The sequence below is a fragment of the Lepidochelys kempii genome, chromosome 10 (genome assembly GCF_965140285.1).
Source record: "Lepidochelys kempii isolate rLepKem1 chromosome 10, rLepKem1.hap1, whole genome shotgun sequence".
Lineage (NCBI taxonomy): Eukaryota > Metazoa > Chordata > Testudines > Cheloniidae > Lepidochelys > Lepidochelys kempii.
The window spans coordinates 62,447,790-62,470,488 of record NC_136389.1 but is presented as its reverse complement, the minus strand read 5'-3'; the positions used below and the strand labels follow the sequence as shown (position 1 = coordinate 62,470,488).

General features: G+C 39.6%; 1 protein-coding gene across 5 annotated transcripts in view; it reads right to left on the bottom strand.

Moving 5' to 3' along the window:
* Positions 1–22,699, bottom strand: part of MYO5A (myosin VA) — a 218,794-nt gene that overhangs the window by 22,942 nt on the left and 173,153 nt on the right. For 4 of the 5 annotated variants that reach the window (XM_073303845.2, XM_073303846.2, XM_073303848.2 and 1 more), the window contains 9 exons: positions 21,592–21,685; positions 19,904–20,052; positions 18,856–18,969; positions 14,314–14,460; positions 13,313–13,369; positions 12,332–12,559; positions 7,702–7,802; positions 4,766–4,964; positions 519–612 (listed from right to left, as the gene is read on the bottom strand). In XM_073303845.2, coding sequence (XP_073159946.1) covers positions 519–612; positions 4,766–4,964; positions 7,702–7,802; positions 12,332–12,559; positions 13,313–13,369; positions 14,314–14,460; positions 18,856–18,969; positions 19,904–20,052; positions 21,592–21,685 — 1,183 coding nt within the window. The remainder of the gene's footprint in view (positions 1–518; positions 613–4,765; positions 4,965–7,701; positions 7,803–12,331; positions 12,560–13,312; positions 13,370–14,313; positions 14,461–18,855; positions 18,970–19,903; positions 20,053–21,591; positions 21,686–22,699) is intronic. The other variant, XM_073303847.2, reaches the window with a different exon arrangement.

The following is a 22,699-nucleotide window of genomic DNA, read 5'->3' as shown; positions in this document are numbered from 1 at the left end:
GATCCACCCAACTCTATGAAATCTTTGTGTATGTGAGTATGGATGTGGGACTGGTCAGTGCATGGATTCTCTCCGGTTGCGTAAATTGGTATGTAGTGTAACTTAAAAAACAAACAAGATTTTTTTTTTTTACTTTTAAACTTTGTTTGTTGTTACTGTCCTCATTCTTCGTGTGTTCTTAGAGCCTCCAAATCTCTATTCTATTTATCTTTAATCTGTAGCAACAGGAGCCAGACTCATTGTAATTTACCACAGAACTATCAATTCATTCAATTTAAAATAAAGGCTACAATCAATATTAACTATTACTTTAGAAGACATCATTATAGAGGATCATACGCTGCCTTCAATACGCACACAGACCTCTCAGTAGATCTTCAGTTTCTATGCTAAGATAACTGGCTTACACTGTTTAAGACTCATTGCCTTACTAAATAATGACATACAAACATTTGGTGCCAAAGAGTTCAACAGGAGTTAGAACAAGTCTCTCTCTCACACATAAACATTATAAATACCTTCAAGTTCACCAATCTTTTTAGCAAACACTTTCAGCTGCTTTTTCAGCTTGCGAACTGTCTTGTCCTGCTTTTCAAGCTGCTCCATTAAATCCTGTACATTAAAATAAGAGATAAGATTCAGGTACTAGACAAATGTTATTACACGTGAAACAAACAAGACTAACACTATTAGTGTTACAAAAGGGACTGCGAGAAAAGCTGAAAGGAAATGCCACCATCTGGCTGAAATTTGCAAGCCTGTACACTGCCTAAAATTCAAGCCAAACATTATCAAACATATTGTCAAGCTGCAGCGTGATGGAGGCAGAACTCTTATGCAGATATATTTTGCGGATGCCCACATACCCTGGTCAGTGATTATGGTGAGTGGAAGAGATTGTATAATAACACATCTATTCAAGGCTTCCCATTACACTGCTAACCTCAACTTCTGCACCCTCTATTCCTGCCCTCAGGCCTGCCTTTAGCCTCACAAATGGATTAGGTTTGTTGTTTTTGGTTTTTTTTCAAAGGGGGGGGGAGTACAAGACTCAAATTCAGCTTTATAAAACACATGATATTTGTTGTAACCCTCATGCTTTCTCTCTGCCATATCACCATCTGTCTGCTGTCATCACATTTACTTAGACTGTAATATCATGGGGCAGGGACCATCTTTTTGTTCTGTGTTTGTACAGCGCCTAGCACAATGGGGTCCCAGTCCATGACTAGCTCCTAAGTACAATCACTATACAAATAAGAAGAAGTAATAATAATACACTCACTGTGCTATCTCTTATTTAAGGCATGACTATACCGAGAGTTAGTACGCAGCAAGCTGGGGCATAAATCTACAGGACACTCGCCTGCCATATCCTAAGTTGCTGTATGGACCCTGCTACTGAGCACTAAAAGTTCACAGTATGCTTTGACTTCCTGCTGTTTGAAGCTATGGAACTTTTAGTGCATTGTAGCAGAGTTCCCATGGTGATTTAGTGAACATCAGGCTAGTGCACTGTAGATTTACACTGCACTTGCTGTGCACTAACTTGCTGTTTAGACAAGCCCTTAGACAGCAAGTGCTTTGGAAAAGGGACCTACCATCTTGTAATTTTGTAATGCACATTGCGGCGCTGATTAAAAAATATCAATAAAAAGTTTAAAATAATTTGTGGAAAGTCTTTGAAGATTACATTAACACAGAAAAACTCAAATAATTTCAGATTAAGGGTTTGAAAGCATTTGAAAAAAAAACGACACTCATTAAATCTTGGTTCTTTATTATACTAATAGGAATGTGAGGCAGAGGTAGCAGGTACATTCTGAACCAGAAGCACCCATCAGAGATGCTATCATTCTCTAAATGTTGTGGAAAATATTAACAGGTCTTTGACAGTTGGTGGGAAGCAGGTATAAAATTGGCCTTGATATTTGCGCCCCAAAGAGTTTACCACCTAAAATGTGATGAAACTGCAGGAGTCAGGTTAAAGGTCTGTTAGCCAATAGGACAGAGCGGGCATTCATATTCAAAGCAGTGGATAAAATAGTTAACAAAAAATTCCTATTGACTCTCTTATCTCCAGATATAATATTTTTTTTATTAAAATTAAAGAAAGATGTGTGTCTAAATCCACTAGGCTGCTTTCAAAAGCTCAACCAAGGGATTTGACTTCTGCACCACAACAAACAAACAAAAAAGACACTTTTATAGTTCATCTATACAAAATAAGTAGTTGTGAGCCTCTCACTCATTTGGAAACCCATAAATGAATTTCTATTTTCCTGTTTTCGCCTTTGTTTTTGCTCTTTATAAAAATCTTAATTAAAAAACGTAAACAGAGTAAGCATTCAGTAGAGTATTTTGATTCCACCACCTTTATCACAAGTCGATTCCACAGTTTCATAGAAGGATCCAAATGCTACAATCATTCACTAACATGAATAACTGTGAGTAATCCTATTAACAAACACTGGCTTCAATAGGACTATTCATTTTAGTAGGCACTATATATAGCAGTCAGTCTCTGCAGGACCAACTTGCAATTTTCCTGAATCAGATTTTAATATTTCACCTTTAAAATTTTTAGCAAAGAGAAAATTTGGAAACTAAGTATTTTAGCATCACAAGCTTTATGTTCAGAATGCCAATTTTGATCCTAAAATGTAATTTTATATTCAAAATTAGGCTGCTTTGATCACGCTACAAGACTCAGATTAGTAACAAACTGTGTCAAAAAGAGACATTAAGATTACACAAATGACACTAAAGACTGACAACAAAAGCTGTGGGGGGAAAGTTGACATGGTGAAGCTCTCTGTAGAGGATTTCCTTGGAGAGAGGAAAAGGCAGCCAGCTTGCTCTTCAGTTAGTGCTCCAGAAGTAGCAAACAAAACAACAGAAAAACATGATCTACATACAATCATCCGTTTGTAAAGTGAAATCCGATACGACTGATACTTCATGGGGTCATCTGCATACAACTCCTCATAAAACTGAAAAAATAGGTACAGATTTTTTTTCCTCCTCCCTTTTTGACCCTAATATTTCAGCAAACACTGTATAAACCAAGTCAGGTTAAAACAAGATTAAGAAGCTAATTTTTTTTTTTTTTGGTAGGCTAGATTTTATGTCCTGCTGCAGTTCCCTCCATCTGCCCATAGACAATGTTTGATTTAGATGAATTGACATTAGTGCTAGTTATTAAAGAGTCAATTCTTATGAATATCACTAATAATATAACAGTGAGAGTAAGAGTAGACGAGAACCTATGTCAGAAGGTTATAAACCCCACTAATACTACTGACTATGAGAGTAGTGAACATTGAGATCCTTAGTTCACATCAAGGAATGCTGCTAATTCTTTCCCACTTTACCCAACAGGTAGTGGAAAAGAAGAAGAATGCAGTCAACCTGGCATTCTGTAACAGCAGAAGCAGATTCCTAAAGAATGAGTCTAAATGTGGCAAGTAATATACCCTTCTTTGGATGCGAAAAGGAAATTCCTCTGGGATGGACTTATGTGATTATGTGTTGGCTTGGGAGGCTAGAATCCATTGAGTAGCAATCTCTAAAAGGTAGCTAAATACCAAAATACAGACTAAGGATCTGAAAGGAGGAGCTATACAGACAGAAAAGCTTTTTATCATTTAATTTTTCCAGTGGGGTAAGGTTATTTCTGGGATAAATTAGTAAAAAGCCTTCAATCATAAACTTACTTCCAAGACCACTATCTTCAGCCCATCACCTTCTGTCAAAACCTCAGACACTACAAATATAACCCTATATTAAGAATGGCTGTGATATACTGAAATGGGAAAGAACATCTCTCACTTTGTTTAGAATAGGGGGCCACCGGTGTCAGAGCACAGGTAGGAAAATTTCCTTTCTTCTTAAAAGCAACACAACTCAGTTTGCTACGTAAAGAACATTACAGGAGAAAGATTTTTGGGTAATGAGTGACAATGTGCCAGCAATATGTCAGTATGGAGCTCCCAGAGAAAATTCCCCTATTAATCTGCTAGGAACCCTGTATGCCAGGAAGCATGTGCTTGAAGAGAAGAGGGTGACAGGCCAAGGAATCTGTTCTTCTTTCATTCGTACAAAAATGCTGTCAAATAACCAAGGAGGGAGTTAACCCCATTTGGTCAAGAGACTTCTTGAAAATGTTTGTTCCTCCAACATAAACTGAACAAACAGAGAATATAGTGCCTTGTTTGACCTATGTAATTTGAGATGGTGGGAATGAGGAAGATAGAGACTTTCCAAGGCACTTAGGAGTTTATCTTCCCCCAGAGTTTTTCTAAAAGCACCTGACACTTTGTGTAATTTTGTGCATTCCAGGGCAAATACTTTGTAGAAGTTTACATATAAACTCCAGGGATAACAATTTCCTATTAGAGATGATTTACAGTATTTAGAAAGGGGGCGGGGGCATCAGATGTCAGATAATTAGCCCACTCCTCCTTTCAATTTGGTGGTGGAACTGTAACAGGCGATTTAAAAAGTTACCTACAGCACAGAGCTGGTAATGAAAATCATACCAGAGAAATTTTGTCTTTCATATGATGGGGCTGAAATGTTATACCCCAACAGCATGAATTTTGTCATTTCATCTATTATAGTATTACCCTACCTGCAAAAATCTACTGCAAACATGCAATTAACCTTGGGAGTTTCCCGCTTGAAAACTGGTGGCAGTATATGTGTCTCTGTATCTCTCTCTCTACATCTGCTAGCATTTACATTGCAGTAGTATCTCCCTTACCAAGTTTTCATTAGTCAGCCGGGTGATCTCATGCTGTAGACTGGCCTCAATCCGAGCTTCTGGGGGCAGCTGCAAGTTCTGTGCTAAAAGCTGCTGCTGGCGGTTATTCTCCTCCTTCAGACTCTGAATCTCACCCCGGAGAGCTTCCAGCTCATTGTCGTGACTCTTTTTCTGGGACTGAAGCTGAGATTCTAGGAGCCTACAAAAACCCAGCAAGATTTGAGCGAGACACTTAGCATTAACATCCCAAATTCTCACCAGGAGTCTAAAGCTTTAGTTGCTGTGCAGATATTTAGCTGCTGACTTGCAAGGAAAAATGAAAAATGCAGAGTACTCTTTAAACCCTTCAATATGCCTTCTGATTAAATTATCAAACAATCAAACAATGGGAGACAGCACAGTAATGCTGATACTGCTTTGCATCTTCTCTGTGTTTGAGCAAGTACTATTTACTGGTAGTACTGAAAACATGCCATAACACGCAACATATCCGTAAATCTCTTTTGTCTAGTGATGTTTCTATGGGGGCCAAGAACATTTTCCAAGTTTAAATAGGTAAAATAAGATTTTAAAGATGCTTTATTTGTTTAAAATAGGGCCCATATGGTATTAATAGAGAAATCTTTTTCCAGGTTAACTCTGTTCAGTGAGAAACCAAAACATTGAACTGCAAATGAACACAAATCAGCCTGATTCAATATTTAAGCATGCATTAGACAATTTAATAGAGGGTTATTACGTGTGCTAGAAATGTGAGCTAGGGAATGGTGCACAGGATTAGGACCCAATAATTTAGGTTTTAATCCTGGCTCTACCTCTGACTCTCTTTTTGATCTTGGGGAAATCATTTATGTCTCAAATTCTCCAAATGTGAAATGGGGAGAATACCTAGTTGCTTACTTCAAATGAGTGCTGTGTGAATGAATTCATATTTGTCAGGCAGTATAAGGCTAAATCTACCCTACACACCACTAGCGGCTGCTGAAAGCCAGGTGCAATGTAGACGTACCCTTTGAGTGCTATGACTCACTCTCTGGGGTATGTACACACAGGAAATGGCATTAATAGTGACATTGGCACTATCAGAAACACTTTCAGGGTTTAAATATGAATAAGGCAGACAAGTTAGCTGGTAGCTACATTGAACAAGCATGTGAAGGCAAACAGTCATTTTCCTTACAAAAAGCTCTCTGCCTCTTGCTCTAACGCTTGTTGACTATATAGCGCTAGGACAAGAAACAAAAGATGCAAAATGACCACTCTCCATCCCTCTCTGCGTTACATTCGCTATTCTAAGTTAATGCTTAGCAGACTTACAAAAGAAGATTAGGTTTAGGATTTGTTAGCATAAGAAAAGGAAAGACATTACAGAAGTTAATAGCATTCATTACTAAGTATCTGTTTTGGTAGCTACTGTTCTGTAAATGTATAGGGATTAAAAACAATGCAAAACTAATGGGTTATCACAAATGGAAGACTATGGACATTCTACAAAAATTTTGAAAGATGAACACATGCTATGAATGAGTGACTGTATTCGCTTACAAGATGCTGTGTGCACTTGGCCAATTAAATGCCCAACTAGCAGTCTGCCCACACATTTTCAGGTGTGGCAGTGACTGTACGCATACTTTTGCACACCACCCGATCATTTGAAAAATTCTTTCTATGTTTGAAAGTTACATTTTGAATGGACACTTCTTTTAGTATTGCCCCCTCCAAGATGATTGTGTACAATTACTTATCATCAGACAAAATAAGAAAAACAACAAGAAAAACTTTAAAAGAAAATAAAAAGTACACAGAAGCTATTTAAATAATAGCATTAAAAATCAATTAAATCATTAAATTTTCTTCAAACTGAAAAACAATACGTCAAAACATTTCCAGACACAACATGAAGGTAGACAAGTAACATAGTTACAAAGTCTCTTTCATTTCAGTTGTAGAACTGCTGGTGTTTTATATTGTCCATTTCTGTTCAGTGTACACATTTTGTATTGGATCATATTTTCATTGTTACAGCCATCTTAAGTTTTTAATGGCATGCCTTGGTAGATAGAACGGTTCACAGACCAGGTTTTGGGTAATTCTTCTACTCTTTGTAGAAAATGATTATGATCAATTATTTCTGAACTATTAGTGCATAAGAAACATTGCAGCTAAAGCAATTCCATAGCAGGGGGCACAGTTAGTAAGAAGAGAGAATGCAAAATGAAGAAAACCCCATTCTGGTAACCTGTTGGTTTGTTTTAACCCTTCATAAACCAGCCATAGTTCTCCATCCTCATTCAGCATATGATAGTCCTGAAGAGATTGTCTTCCAAGCAAAATATTTAAAAAATACAAAAAACACAAAAGGGATACATGATGATGATGAGAGGACACATTAACAAGGTAAGTAAATGTTAAATTTCACTTATGAAAGGCAGACACGAGACAACATTTTAATCTATACAGCTCTAAAGCTACTTAGTAAAACATTGATAAACTTGATTGCAGTTTCACTAACTGAGCAATTCTGTTCTGAATGTTAAAGAACAGTGTCGCTCACTGCATTTCATACTATTACAAAACATGCGAAATAATAAATTGCTATGACAAGTGCTAGTGAAATGTTTCGAGAGACAAGAGGAATGTCACACATACCAAAAGAGAGGTAATCATACAAAGGTAATTTAAGCTCCAGCGTCAATTACAGGCATGGATGATGGAAACCCCAGGAAGCTTGATTTTGCATTTATATCTTAGTATTTAGAATATTAATTTGAATTTTGAAAATAGCAGTCTTATCCAGCAAAATAATGAAACCCCAAATACAAATGCATTTAGGGAATTTAGTCTCATCTTGATGCAACTCGAAGTATGGCACAGCATAAGTGAGGCAAAAGTGGGTTCAAAGTTATTATGATAAGCAAAATAAATACAAAACATACCTGTTTGTTTCCTTTAGCCCAATATATGCCTGTGCTATTTCTCCTTTGTCTTTCATCTTCTGTACATCCTCCAAGAGGATTGTAGAATCTGTCATAGTATTCTGTGGGGAAAAAACAGTTCCAGGGTAAGGTTTAACATTTCCAAATTAATGAAGGGCTAGATTTGGCAACCTTTACTCAAGTTGAATAGCACCTTACTCCTTGTGTAACCCCCACTGAAATGAACAGTTCTGCTTGGGAGAGAAGGGGTAGCAGAATCTGGTACATTGTCTCTACCTGCCATACAGACAAAATATCTTTTAAAATGTACCCCTCACAACACACTGAAATATCTCTATCTCTAACTCTATCTACCAAGTGTGTGCGTGTGCCTAAACCTCCCTTTCCTCATCTGCCCACCATCTAAAAGGAACAACATAAACCTCATGAAACAGTGAATTCACATTTTGTTTTGAATTCTCGTGAACGGTCGTCTTATAATTTTTTTAATATAAGCAACAAAATTTTCAAAAGATGTATTCAATTCACAAATACATTTTATTGCTGTTTATGATTCAGAAATGGTAGCATTAACCCTGTCATATTTGGAACCTTGCAAATAATTTCCATTTCCACCTTTACACAGTTTTAAAGGTTATTTTGGAAAGTTGGCAGTAATGTACACTGGCAAATTCTGCAAGTAAAAAGATCATCATCACCTGATTTGTTCAACACAGAGTTCAATGTACATAGTTCAATTTTTGCTGCTGCATTTTCCCTTTTTCTTCACTTCAGCTTAGTAAGATTTTTATCTGATTTCTCCAACCTCATATGCCAAGTTGTTTTTAATTTTACATCATTTTACGTGGATGATAATGTCGTGAAGCTGCATGGCTTTAATGGATACCAGAACCTAAAGCCTGACATTTCTGTTTCACTCTCACAGTAATTAAGTCTCTGAGCAAGGCTACTACTAAGTATTTCAGACTTAGCCTGCACAGGCAGTTTTGCAAGATTTGAGCCTTATAGCATGAGAAGTGACAAAGCACATGAGCTCCACACAGTTACTGCCAGCTTCCTTGTCAGACGACAGTAACCTTTTCCAACTGCAAAACCATAAATGTAAGAAATTATTTTAACAACTCTGATGTTATTCTACATTTTTGAAGTAAAACTCATATAATTCTGACAACCCAATTAAGCTTCAACACACTGTACATGCATATTCTGATCTTTGTGTTGATGAAATAAATACTATTTACTCTCAGATCTCCAGGGTTGCCATGAATGGTATAGTTGTAGTAATATATGAATGAAAGGCTGTCATAAATATAAAGGGAAGGGTAAACCCCTTTGAAATCCCTCCTGGCCAGGGGAAAGCTCCTCTCACCTGCAAAGGGTTAAGAAGCTAAAGGTAACCTCGCTGGCACCTGACCAAAATGACCAATGAGGAGACAAGATACTTTCAAAAGCTGGGAGGAGGGAGAGAAACAAAGGGTCTATGTGTCTGTCCTTATTCTGTCTTTGCCGGGGATAGACCAGGAATGGAGTCTTAGAACTTTTAGTAAGTAATCTAGCTAGGTACGTGTTAGATTATGATTTCTTTACATGGCTGAGAAAAGAACTGTGCTGAATAGAATAACTATTTCTGTCTGTGTATCTTTTTTGTAACTTAAGGTTTTGCCTAGAGGGGTTCTCTATGTTTTGAATCTAATTACCCTGTAAGGTATCTACCATCCTGATTTTACAGGGGGGATTTCTTTATTTCTATTTTTTATTAAAAGTCTTCTTGTAAGAAAACTGAATGCTTTTTCATCGTTCTCAGATCCAAGGGTTTGGGTCTGTGGTCACCTATGCAAATTGGTGAGGCTTTTTATCCAACATTTCCCAGGAAAGGGGTGGGGTGCAAGTGTTGGGAGGATTGTTCATTGTTCTTAAGATCCAAGGGTCTGGGTCTGTAGTCACCTAGGCAAATTGGTGAGGCTTTTTACCAAACCTTGTCCAGGAAGTGGGGTGCAAGGTTTTGGGAAGTATTTTGGGGGGAAAGATGTGTCCAAACAGCTCTTCCCCAGTAAACAGTATTAGTTTGGTGGTGGTAGCGGCCAATCCAAGGACAAAGGGTGGAATATTTTGTACCTTGGGGAAGTTTTGACCTAAGCTGGTAAAGATAAGCTTAGGAGGTTTTTCATGCAGGTCCCCACATCTGTACCCTAGAGTTCAGAGTGGGGGAGGAACCTTGACAAAGGCCTTCATTACAAACAAAATGTATGGAACATAACTATGTTCTTCTCAGCTCTGTGTGTTGTACCTCTCACCTAAAACTTCTAATCCAATAACTTTCGGCCTTTCCTGCCAAACATTTTTAGATTGTAGTGCTCTGGATTAAGTCATGCGTATGTTACCTTTGACACATTACAACACTAAAAACACTATAAAGCTATGTAATTTTTCACATCACGGACTCTTATGTGCGATTTACAGTTACATAATTGTAATATTACCATCTCTAAAGAGGGATCTGATTCCCAATTTCCCCTGGAACTGTGCTGCTCTTACTCCCCAAACACCTCTGATAAAATACATTTATTCAACTGACTGCATAAATTTCAGGGTTTTTTAATTTAATCTTTAAATTACCATAACCTGCCAGTATCACCTTAGCTCTAAATTGTTATTATGTTTGTTTTAAAGAACTTGTAGATTAATTTTTTTCTTATTCCTTTAGGGAATGAGAAAAGATCTCTGCAAAACGTGACGATTGAACTTCAAATACATCAAAGTTATTTGTGAACTAGTGAAGTGACAGCTCAAACGTGTTTCATATTTGATGATGTTTTTAGCCTGTAAGAAATCTGGCTTACAGCAGTGAAAAGATGTTTACCTTATCCTCCTGGCAATCAAATCGGCAAGCAAGAAGGAAGAGAAACAATTAATCAGCAAATTCTGTTCCTGCCATAGCTGTCCAAACTAACAATCAAAAATTATCTGCAAACTTATCATTGTCCATCCCATTGGTCACCTTTTTATTTCCCTTGTACTCAAACAGGTGTGAAGACCACACCTGCATCTTCTTGTTAGGAACAATTTATTCTAGGATTTATTTACAATATTTAAAATATTCCACTAACAGGTTTTGTTCCCTTTATAACTAATTATGTTAGAAGTTAAGACATGAACAGCCACCTGTATCACAGACTTTCACTATACTTTCAGTAAACATCTCTTTACAGTAGCAGGGGAAAAAGGTAACACCCATACTCACTTCCTGGTGGGCTTACCAAGCTCTGGATGGCTCAGTTCTCCAATCCAATTATCATGTCTACTTTTTTGGTGTTATCTGAAAAGTCCTAATGTTTTTTGGTTAAAGAGATATTACTTTCAAGTTGAGTCCTGCTTTTGAAATTGTGAAAGATCCTAAATATCTCATCATCAGAACTACAGTTTTATTCTCCTTTAAGATATGTACTTAAGGGGACTATGATGGTACCTATTGCTCTTGTTAAGATAACATGGTAACTTAACCATTCAGCTGGAATAGGCACAACATTGTAAATTATCCTTTTGACACTTTCTTGCAACTTGGAAACAAAGAAGGGTGATCATTTATGTCCAGACTTAGATCTGGAGGAAACATTTCCTGCTACCTCCTACTGAACTATGAGCTGGGGGAATATAGGAGGATTTCTGGGAAGTGTGGTAAGTTTGCCAACTGACCTAAATATTCATAAGGGGCTAGTGCCACTCAAGCTGAATCGCACCAGCAAGCAGTTGACAGTGATTTTTGCATTGCTAGCAAAGTAACTAATTTAAATGATGGGAGGTGCTCTGAGTTTTCTGCAACAGAAATACAGCACAATTCCAATCAATGCTCTTCAATTATTTTTGCTGCCAACTTCTAAATACATCCAGGCTTTAACACTTTGTCTGAATAAAGTTAACAATTAAGCATGCATTTAGCAGTCCAGGGAAATAAATATTGTTGGCAGTTAAACCAAACTCTAAGGGTGTGTCTACACTAGCTGCTGGATCGGCGGGCAACAATCGATCCAGTAGGGATCAATTTATCGCGTCTAGTCTAGATGCAATAAATCAATCCCCGAGGGCTGTCCCGTGGACTCCTGTACTCCACTGTGGCGAGAGGCGCAGGCGGAGTCGACAGGGGAGCAGCAGCAGTTGACTCACCGTGGTAAGTAGATCTAAGTATGTCGACTTCAGCTACGTTATTCACGTAGCTGAAGTTGCATAACTTAGATCGACCGCCCGCCCGCCCTACCCCCCCAGTGTAGACCAGGGCTAAGTTACATTCTTTATCAATTTCTCATGTAAATAATCATCTTCTGAAGATCTTGGCCAAATGTCAATAAATCAGCCCTGGTCTGACTAACTAGAGATATGTTAAGGAAAACGATTGGCTTGTAGGCCAGAAATCGGTCTAGTTATGGAATCTCCCACTTTGGCCTATTCTAATTTTGTGTTCTTATAACAACCCCTGCTCACTCCTAAAAAGGCTTTAAAGGACCATGTGTAGACTGGGGAGGAAAACTGATCTGGCTCATTTAAGAAAATCATCACAACACTCCCAGGTAAAAAGTTGTAGCTTAATGCTGCAATTTAACTTTACTTCCTAGGACATCTGCAGGCTGTTACTTACCTTGGGTTGAATAGCCTCCTTCTGACTCACCAGCTGAGACCTCAGGATGAGGACTTCTTCCTTGCGTACCTCCAGTTCCTCACTTACGGAGGTCAGCTGATCCAGGAGGACTCTGTAGGCAGGGGCACCAGGAGCAGTCACCTCTGGAGAGCTCCTCTCCAAAAGGGCCTTCTGCAGCTCATTCAGCTCATTCTTCAGCTTCTTGTTCTCAGATTCAAGTTCTTGACGCTGCAAAGAAAAAAGACATCCCCATCACTTAGCAGAACCCCTTCTACTCCTCCACAACAGTTACACAGAATTACGAACCACAGGACAGAAGTGTTAAAACTATGGGGAAAATCTCTCCCATTTTCCTGATCTCTTAGCCATAGGGAACAGTGCCTAGAAGGATTTCACTAACTGGTCTACCCTTTGTCTGAAGTACAAAACCAGAAACACCCCGGCGCTGGCCCCTATAAAGGCTCAACTGAAAAATGTCCATTAATCTCTTCCTCCTCTACTCTTCCCTTGACACAAAATTTTTCAAGAATTTCTATTAGACCGAAGCCAGCTTGTGCCTAGCAGGGTTATCAAGATTCTGCACTGTGCAGAAGATGCTAGCAGCATGTGACTCTCTCAAACAAACTATGGTACTGGGACGTGATCATCTGTTTGGTATGGTCCATCATATGCAACAATATCAGCAAAGCCATAGGCTAGGTGCATTGGTGTATTTATTATACAAAGCAGTTTAACCAGCTACAGGGAAGTCCTGTGTGTAAGGAGCAATTCCAGTAGTGTAGTCCCCTGCCATGCCTTCCTACAGCTCACAGTGAACAATTATGCAATAAAATGTCTATTGAGGAGGTTCTTCCTGATTCTTTCTCCAGCTGACTTACATCCTGAAGCAGGAAAGATAGTACTTACTATCCTAGCTAGTGTAACTGGTGATAACATTCTTACTAATCCTTTAAATACCAGAAGCCTCCTATCCAGAATTACCTTGAGTGACTCATATTCTAGCTCTGCGCCTCTCATTGGGGGCCTTTCCTCCTCCTCCTAGGAAAGAACACAGACAAAAGTAAAAATAAATTCCATCCTTCATCTGTTACTAACAGGAGTCAAGGCAGAAAAATGAAAATGTGCATTTTGCAGTCATGATGGGAGTTAAAGCTATTCTTCCTGGGAAGCTGAATACAGTGTATTTAGCCCTATACCTCCGAGTATTTTGTGTGGTATGTTTACATTGCCTTGTTTCATTTACTTTTTGTGCTTATCAAAGATAAATAAAATCAGGGGCAAATTGGTAAAGTTATTTGAATAGGGACAGAGAAGATCTACTCTAAATACTAAATGCAAAGAGGCTCAAGAAATCCATCAACAGAAGGGAAATGAGAATCAGTTGCCAAAATAGGACTCATATTTCTAGAAGTATTTCAAGAATATAAAATCAGAGGCAAGAATAAAAAAATCCCCCAGATCTGAATGATCATAATCTTCGGATCTGGATTCAGATCCAAACTCTTTGGCTTGATTCTTCCTGTAAGGTAAATACTGAACAGAACGAGGAATTGTTTAAATAGAGTGTTAAGTGTCAGAGTGCTTAATAAAAGTGTCACGATTTTCAAAGGCACGGATTACCCTCAGCTCCCATCGAGTTTAATAGTGGGTTCCTTAATAATAAACCAAATAAACTTTGAAATAAACCAAAATCAGCCCAGAAAAAAGCTTGAAAGCTTGTCTCTCTCACCAAAAGTAGTTGGTGCAATAAAAGATATTACCTCACCCTTGTCTTTCTAAGATCCGCCCACTTATTTTTAATGCCACAACGTGGATTGAGGAGACTGAATTTAGGTACTCAGGCATGTAACTTTTGGCCAAACAAAGTAAGTACTAATGGAGCAGATGGTTTTATAGAAACCATTCAGCAGGCCAAATTGTCTATATGTTACTAAGGTGGGAACAACATGAGGTCCTCATGTGACTGGCTAGATGCACTCTACCCTGGTCTTGGTGCGGAGAGCCTGTTCCTCTTTCCTGTCCAGTTCATCCTGCAAGGATTGCTTTTCCTGCTCCAGCTCTGTAACCCGTTTCTGCAGCTTGAGGAACAGAGACATGTCCAGCGGTGCCTTTTTCTCACTTGGCTCCTGCTTGAGGAAGAACACAGCGGAGTCAAGAAGGGTCACCATTCCATGTCAGGCGCAAAGGGTATTGTGAGAAGAGAGGAGAGAAAGACTGGAGAAACAGGATGATTTGGGGCATATACATGTTACTTGATTCTGAGAGCTACATATTGGCATCCATAATGTATCACTAACCTTCAAAAGGTTATTTTAAAAAAGACTGACTAGTATAAAAGGTATCTAGCCTAGAGCTTTAAAGGCAGAAATAACTAGATACTAACTCTAAGGCATAAAGTCTAATTAATCATACCTCTTTTACTTACTTGTTTGGAGGGGAGACGGGAGAAAAGAAATAAGTTTGTGGTTAGATTCACTATGAAACAAACTAACTACAGGCAAACTTCTAATTTTTTAAACTATTATTGTTAGGTTCTTTAGTTAAAAGCAATATATTGCATAATTTCTTTATTTGGACCCACCATTAAGCAACCCAATAAACTGGAGTGTGAAATATAAAAATGACCAGAAGGAAGTGATTTGGGTACATTCAGAAGTTTCCTGCCCTTTTTCTTGTACTACTGTAGCTGCACTGTATACACTTGGATTAATCAACTAGCCTTCTTTTGGTATCTTGGTGTAAAGGCCATCATCATTAAGGAAGTATGGGCTGGATGAATGCACTATAAGGTGGGTAGAAAGCTGGCTAGATTGTCGGGCTCAACGGGTAGTGATCAATGGCTCCATGTCTAGTTGGCAGCCGGTATCAAGTGGAGTGCCCCAAGGGTCGGTCCTGGGGCCGGTTTTGTTCAATATCTTCATAAATGATCTGGAGGATGGTGTGGATTGCACTCTCAGCAAATTTGCGGATGATACTAAACTGGGAGGAGTGGTAGATACGCTGGAGGGGAGGGATAGGATACAGAAGGACCTAGACAAATTGGAGGATTGGGCCAAAAGAAATCTGATGAGGTTCAATAAGGATAAGTGCAGGGTCCTGCACTTAGGATGGAAGAATCCAATGCACCGCTACAGACTAGGGACCGAATGGCTAGGCAGCAGTTCTGCGGAAAAGGACCTAGGGGTGACAGTGGACGAGAAGCTGGATATGAGTCAGCAGTGTGCCCTTGTTGCCAAGAAGGCCAATGGCATTTTGGGATGTATAAGTAAGGTTATTGCCAGCAGATCAAGGGATGTGATCGTTCCCCTCTATTCGACATTGGTGAGGCCTCATCTGGAGTACTGTGTCCAGTTTTGGGCCCCACACTTCAAGAAGGATGTGGATAAATTGGAGAGAGTCCAGCGAAGGGCAACAAAAATGATTAGGGGACTGGAACACATGAGTTATGAGGAGAGGCTGAGGGAGCTGGGATTGTTTAGCCTGCAGAAGAGAAGAATGAGGGGGGATTTGATAGCTGCTTTCAACTACCTGAAAGGGGGTTCCAAAGAGGATGGCTCTAGACTGTTCTCAATGGTAGCAGATGACAGAACGAGGAGTAATGGTCTCAAGTTGCAGTGGGGGAGGTTTAGATTGGATATTAGGAAAAACTTTTTCACTAAGAGGGTGGTGAAACACTGGAATGCGTTACCTAGGGAGGTGGTAGAATCTCCTTCCTTAGAGGTTTTTAAGGTCAGGCTTGACGAAGCCCTGGCTGGGATGATTTAACTGGGAATTGGTCCTGCTTTGAGCAGGGGGTTGGACTAGATGACCTTCTGGGGTCCCTTCCAACCCTGATATTCTATGATTCTATGTGTAATTCAAAGCTGTAATGGAACTTGTTGGAGGCAAATATTTTATAGCTTATCATGTTTCAATGAAGACTAAGCAATTACTGTGTAGTGCACCCTAATCCTTTAAAGCCTAGAAAGGATATTAGAAAAGATTCAACTATGCACTTATAAAGCAAACAAAGCATTTATAACATATTAGTATATAATGGTCACAAACTACAAAAACCTTTCGATACAAATTCCATAGAAAATGAGGGTGTTTAAAAGTGGGGTTCTGGCTTGAAATTATCTCTACTTTCTTGGATACTGTTTACTATTGTTAGCCTTCATTTTTAATAGGTTAAATTAATGAAGATTTAATCTCTCTATCTGCACACAGTCCTGTGTGGATTACTTTATTCATTAATATTCAAAAGAACAAAATTGCTGTGAAGCATGATTTTGGAAAAAAATAAAAAAGCAGTTAAATAAGGCTGCAGCCAATGTGAGAAAAAACATTTGGATCTCATGAGAAATGCTATTACATGACACTACACATGACAGTTTCCATCTATCCATAAAGATGAGGTATCACTAGGCCAGTGTCCTGCTCAGTAAATTACCCCATGAAATGATGGGGTGTAAATTAGCTGTTATCACTCAAGAAAGAGATCCTGGAGTCATTGTGGATAGTTCTCTGAAAACATCCACTCAATGTGCAGCAACAGTCAAAAAAGCGAACAAAAACTTTAGGAACCTTTAGGAAAGGAATAGATAGCAAAACAGAAAATATCATGCCACTATATAAATCCATGGTATGCCCACAGCTTGAATACTGTGTGCAGTTCTGGGCACCCATATCCATATCTCCAAAAAGATATATTAAAATTGGAAAAGGTGCAGAAATGGGCAACAAATGATTACGGGTCTGGAGCAGCTTCCATATGAGGAGAGATTTAAAAGATTGGGGTTCTTCAGCTTAAAAAAAGAGATGACTAAGGGGGGTATATAAGAGAGGTCTATAAAATCATGAATGGTGTGGAGAAAGTGAATAAGGAAGTATTATTTACCCCTTCACAGAACACAAGAACCAGGGGTCACCCAATGAAATAAATAGGTAGCAGGTTGAAAATGAACAAAAGGAAGTACTTCTTCACACAAGGCACAGTTAACCTGTGGAACTCATTACCAGAGGATGTTGTGAAGGCAAAAAGTATAACTGGGTTCAAAAAAAGAATTAGATAAGTTCACGGAGGATAGGTCCATCAATGGCTATTAGCTAATATGGTCCGGGACGCAACTCCATTCTCTGGGTGGCCCTAAACCTCCAACTGCCAGAAGCTAGGACTGGATGACAGGGGATGGATCACTCAATAACTGCCCTGTTCTGTTCACTCGTTTTGAAGCCTCTACATTGGCCACTGTCAGAAGACTAGATGGACCACGAGTCTAACCCAGTATGGCCATTCTTATGAAAAATGGAAGTAGAAATACATGACATCTAGAGGATCTGCACAAGCTATAACTTGATTTCAACAGTCTGTCTAAGGAGGAATTGCAGGAACAATAATGGCAGTTATTAAAACCCAACTATGGATACACCAGACAGAGCCGAACTCTGTCCCTCTAAATCACCATTATTCAGTAGGTGAGGAAGGAGTGACATGCTGTATGACCACCCACAGTCAAGAGTGAAATCAGAAGTCTAAAAGAAAAGAAAGTGTCCCCAGCTTGAGTAGAAAATGCTGTCCATTTCTTGACTGGCATAGCACATGCCAGCTCAGGAATCTGATGGCTCTTTGGCATGTTTGTAGTCATATCAAAAGAAGTTTCTGTGTATGGGCTTTTTTCCGAATCCTGAGATATGTTAAGAAAGAGTTGCAGATACACGTGAATTTACACCATAATTAGTACTAACTGCTTGTGGCAGTAGAAGAGCTGACTAATAATTCTGGAAAAATTCCAAATAATCCAGGATTCAAATGAATGCATACTTGAGGTTACAGTAATGAGGCACCTTTCAAGTTTTCTTCTTCTGTATCGCATAGAAAAAAAAATCCAGTATGATGTTCTCCTCACTGAGTGAAATTCACCCCAGTGAAAAAGGCCCATATATACAGCCTTTTAATGTGGGCATTAAGTGATGCATAGAACTTTGAGTGGCCAGTCTCCATTGAAGTGAACTTCACTGATAAAGTGCACGAGAATTGCACGGCATTTTGTGACACTGGTGCAACAGTTCTGTAAGTCTGAGTAGTAATCAGCTATGAAATTTGTAGCTACCTTCCTCTTTCGGCACAGTTATTGAGAGAATAATTAGCTACTTGTGCCTCCCTGAACTTTTAAATATATAGAATAGAAGTTGCTTTTCAGTCACCCGCAAGCTGTTTTTGAGCGCCCACTTTTGAGCATGCAACTGATTGTGCCCTCAAAAGTTGCAGGGCGACTATGTCACGTGTAAATCAGGCAGCTGTGTGACCAACTACCCTATATTCCTTTATTGTAATTTAAAGAAAATTAAAAATATATTTTTACTGAAATCTTTTCTGTAGGATTACGGAGATACAACTCTATACTGAGCCATTCATAAAGAAAATGGGATATGGTGGACTAAAGCACTAGATTCTTGATACTAAGATTTGCCAGTCACAAAGAAAAGATGGGCATAGATTTGCTGGTGATTAATGAAAAGTACTGGAGTTTCTCTAACATTACCTCCATTCTCAGTGGTAAGTCTTCTGTCTCTGTAATCTCAGAGCTAAATGTATATTCAGATTCATTGCTACTATGTGTGGAATCCGTTCTTTTGTGCCCAGGCTTGGGGATGCTCTGAAGTGCAAATAAAATAAGTCAGTACCAGCATTATAGTCACCTGCCCATAACCCAGTGGCTTAGCTTCTAGTGCTCTGAGTTACTGCACAGCAACCATAACTTTGGGGAAAGATTTGAGATTCTGGTTCCTCTATGCCACCTGGGCCCCGAAAAGAAGTTTAAAAATGGGTTAGCAGGGGATTTCCACCTTTTTCTTTCTGAGCTTCCCGCCCACTCCCCAATATACTATAAAAACTCCAGGGCCCAGTGGCGGGGGGGGGCGCCCTCAGGGCTCCTAGATTCAGCCACTGGGTGTGTGTGGGGGGGCCTCAGGGCTTCAGCTGCAAGGGGGGGGGGCTTGGGGCTGTGGACTTCAGCCACTGGGCAGGTGTGGGGGTGCGTGCTGGTCTCCAGGTGGGAGTGCTCCGGGCTTTTGCCCCGCGGGGCACCAGGGCTCTGGGCGGGGGAGGGAGGGAGCTGAGGGCTTCAGCCTTGTGCGAGAGAACTGCAGCTCAGGGCTTTTGATCCAGGGGGAGCGCCAGGGCTTGAGGCTCCCCACAGCTCCACTCCCAGCTTCAGCCCACGGGGGTCACCGAGGCTCTAGCTCTCGGGGAAGCACTGGGGCTCAGGGCTTCCTGTGGCTTAGTTCCCGGTTCCAGCCCCATGCTTCAGCCTCGGGGCCCTGAAGCCCCTTGAAACCAAGTCACAGCCTCTCAGGGGCCATGGATCCTACTTCAGAACTGCTGGGTTAGACAACATGAAGTGTTTTGGTGGAGCAAAAGCCATCAGATTAGAGCTAATGTTTAAGGGGCAAATTCTGCTCTGGTACACAGGCAAACAATTCCCATGCACAGATCTGTGAACAAAATCTGACCCTACATTATTTCACCAAGTTTTGCTAAAATACTGTCCGCAAACAGGACACAGTTTTACTATATTTGAAATCACTTACCACCATCAGATTCACCTCATCCCTGAGATCGTCATAGCGCTCCTCTAAGCGGCTGAACTCATTCAGAAGATTCTGATATCTTAACCTTTCATCATTCAGATCTAGCTCCAGCTGTTTCGTTTCCTCAACAAGCTTCTTCTCCATGGTCTCTGTCACCAAACAGATGATACCAAGGTGTGAACAAGATGGATCTTGGGAACCTATTTAATCTGTGATGTCCATATTCCACAGGTACGGAATAAAGCAAGACACTATGCACAAGTATAGAGCAAGACGCTATGCACAAGTATGCAAAGAACACAGATACTGTACAAACTGTGCTGTTAAAAACAAAACAAGCCTCAAAACAAACAAGGGATTTGATAGCTGCTTTCAACTACCTGAGAGGTGGTTCCAGAGAGGATGGTTCTAGACTATTCTCAGTGGTAGAAGTGGACAGGACAAGGAGTAATGGTCTCAAGTTGCAGTGGGGGAGGTTTAGGTTGGATATTAGGAAAAACTTTTTCACTAGGAGGGTGGTGAAACACTGGAATGCGTTGCCTAGGGAGGTGGTGGAATCTCCTTCCTTAGAAGTTTTTAAGGTCAGGCTTGACAAAGCCCTGGCTGGGATGATTTAATTGGGGATTGGTCCTGCTTTTGAGCAGGGGGTTGGACTAGATGACCTCCTGAGGTCCCTTCCAACCCTGATATTCTATGATTCTATGATTCTATTTATGCCATTGCAGGAAAGTGCTGCATCAAAGACAAAAAGGACTAGGGTTCACTTCCGTAAAGTCTTCTCCATTGTCTGTCACCTAATAATTTGGGGTGGTACAGTAAAACTGTTTATCCTAGTCTGCTTTTGTACTGTATTAGTCTAGTATCTGAAGATGGCATCTCCATTTGTATATATCTTCAATGTAAAACAAGGATAGTCTTGGCTCTTCCGCATCTTTCTCCAGTTACGATTAGGTGCTCACCACAAAGTCACTTACTAAGATGCAACAATACATCTGTTATTTGTTTGAGCGCTATTAGAAAAATAGGCGTTGGTCTGTGTGTGGTTTTCTCCGATGCTCTGGATAATGCAGGGACCAAAGTGAACTGTGCAATCTGGTGCTGGACAAGAGTTTAGAAAGCAACAGACAACCCAACAAAGATGATGATGTGTGTGTGTCTTTGTGTGATTGCAATAAAGGGGATTAGTTTTCTCCAAATAGAAATTATTTTTTTTCAGAGACGAGGTTCAGAAGCTATCATCAAAAATCATAAGCCCTGTGCCAGCTCTGTACAGACACAGTTTACAGAGCCCAGCTGCCTCAACTTGAGTGTGCAAATACCACATTTGTGCATTTAAAAAGAATTTAAGTGTGTAATTACTCACTTTGTACGTCAAATATCAAGCTGCACATCCAAGTATGGAATTTGCATTCACAATTTAGTAGACCACTTTTGATCATTTGACCCCAATGGGTTAATTATATTTAACAACAGTCAGAACTAGTTTACTTTTTTTAAAAAATATATCTTTGGGGATTCTTAACACTCAAACTATCAACAGTTGTATAGCACATGTGGTCCTATATTACAGTTGTAAATTACATTCTAAAGGGAAACATAGTTAAGAAACCACAGCAGATTAACCAGCTCTGAGTCGCTTTACAAAGGAAGAAACAAAGAAAAAAGAAAGTGAAGTGAACAGAACTGACCGGTCATCTCCTTGGCCTGATCCTGGATGCGACGATTCAGCTCCTCCTTTTCCTTTTTCAGTAATGTGTTTTGTTCTTTTAGTTCTGATAACAACTGTAAAAACAACATAATGTTTGGCTCAGGATAAGGACTGCAGTCACAGGAATGTGTTTAATCTGTGCACCTAAAGCTCTGAAGGATCTGACTCCACTGCATCCTTGTAGTAAGAGATCAAAAATTCGATGTTTTTAACTGTCCTTCAGAAAATAAGATCAGTGAGCTAAAGTGCCACCTTCACTTCTTAATTCACATCCCAATTGCACCCTCTCCTGCATGCATCACACACTGAATTTCTGATCAGATGAGGCCAATGAACACAAGAGCCTGGAGTGTTTAACCCAGGGATGCCATTTAAATTGTATTGCATCGAAAGACACATGGATTAGAAACAAATTCAATGATTCTGCCCTATGCCTCTTAAGATTTGATGGCGGTGTGATCCAAGAGCTTGTCTACAAACAAAAGTTGTACTGCTTTAACCATACTGGTATAGCCAAAGTGGTACATACCCTTTACCAGCATAAGGCACCTTTATACCAGCATACCTGTAGTCACATTAGGAGCTGTGTTAGTAATTGTACTGCTAGTAAATGCTTCCCCTAACATGCATATTAATACCAGTACAAAAACTGTGTTTGCAGACCAGACCTACAGACAGTTACAAGACTGCTCTATGGAAACTCTTTCTTTAGCAAAGGACCCAAAAATTTGAACAAATTTAAATGGAAAATTGTTTGTTTTATTTTATTGTTTTGAAGTAACATGTTTTCAGTTTGATAGAGGCTGAGTGCCACACAGATTTCCAAAAACGTGTGGGTGGGGAAGTAACAGAATCATTGTTCTTGGGGGACACATTCAGCTTGAGGTCAGATCAATTCACTATGTTTCTCGCTTTGAAAAATGCTCCAATCAGCAAGCTTTCTGTACTACTCCATATGCTGTACTCAACCCAAGAACAACAGAAGGAAAAGGATAATTTTAGTAACTGTGAATTTCTAAGGTCTCAGGAACAGCAAACCAATGGGCTTTTAGAGACAGGCTGTTTCTAAAACTTTGGTATTTTGGGGT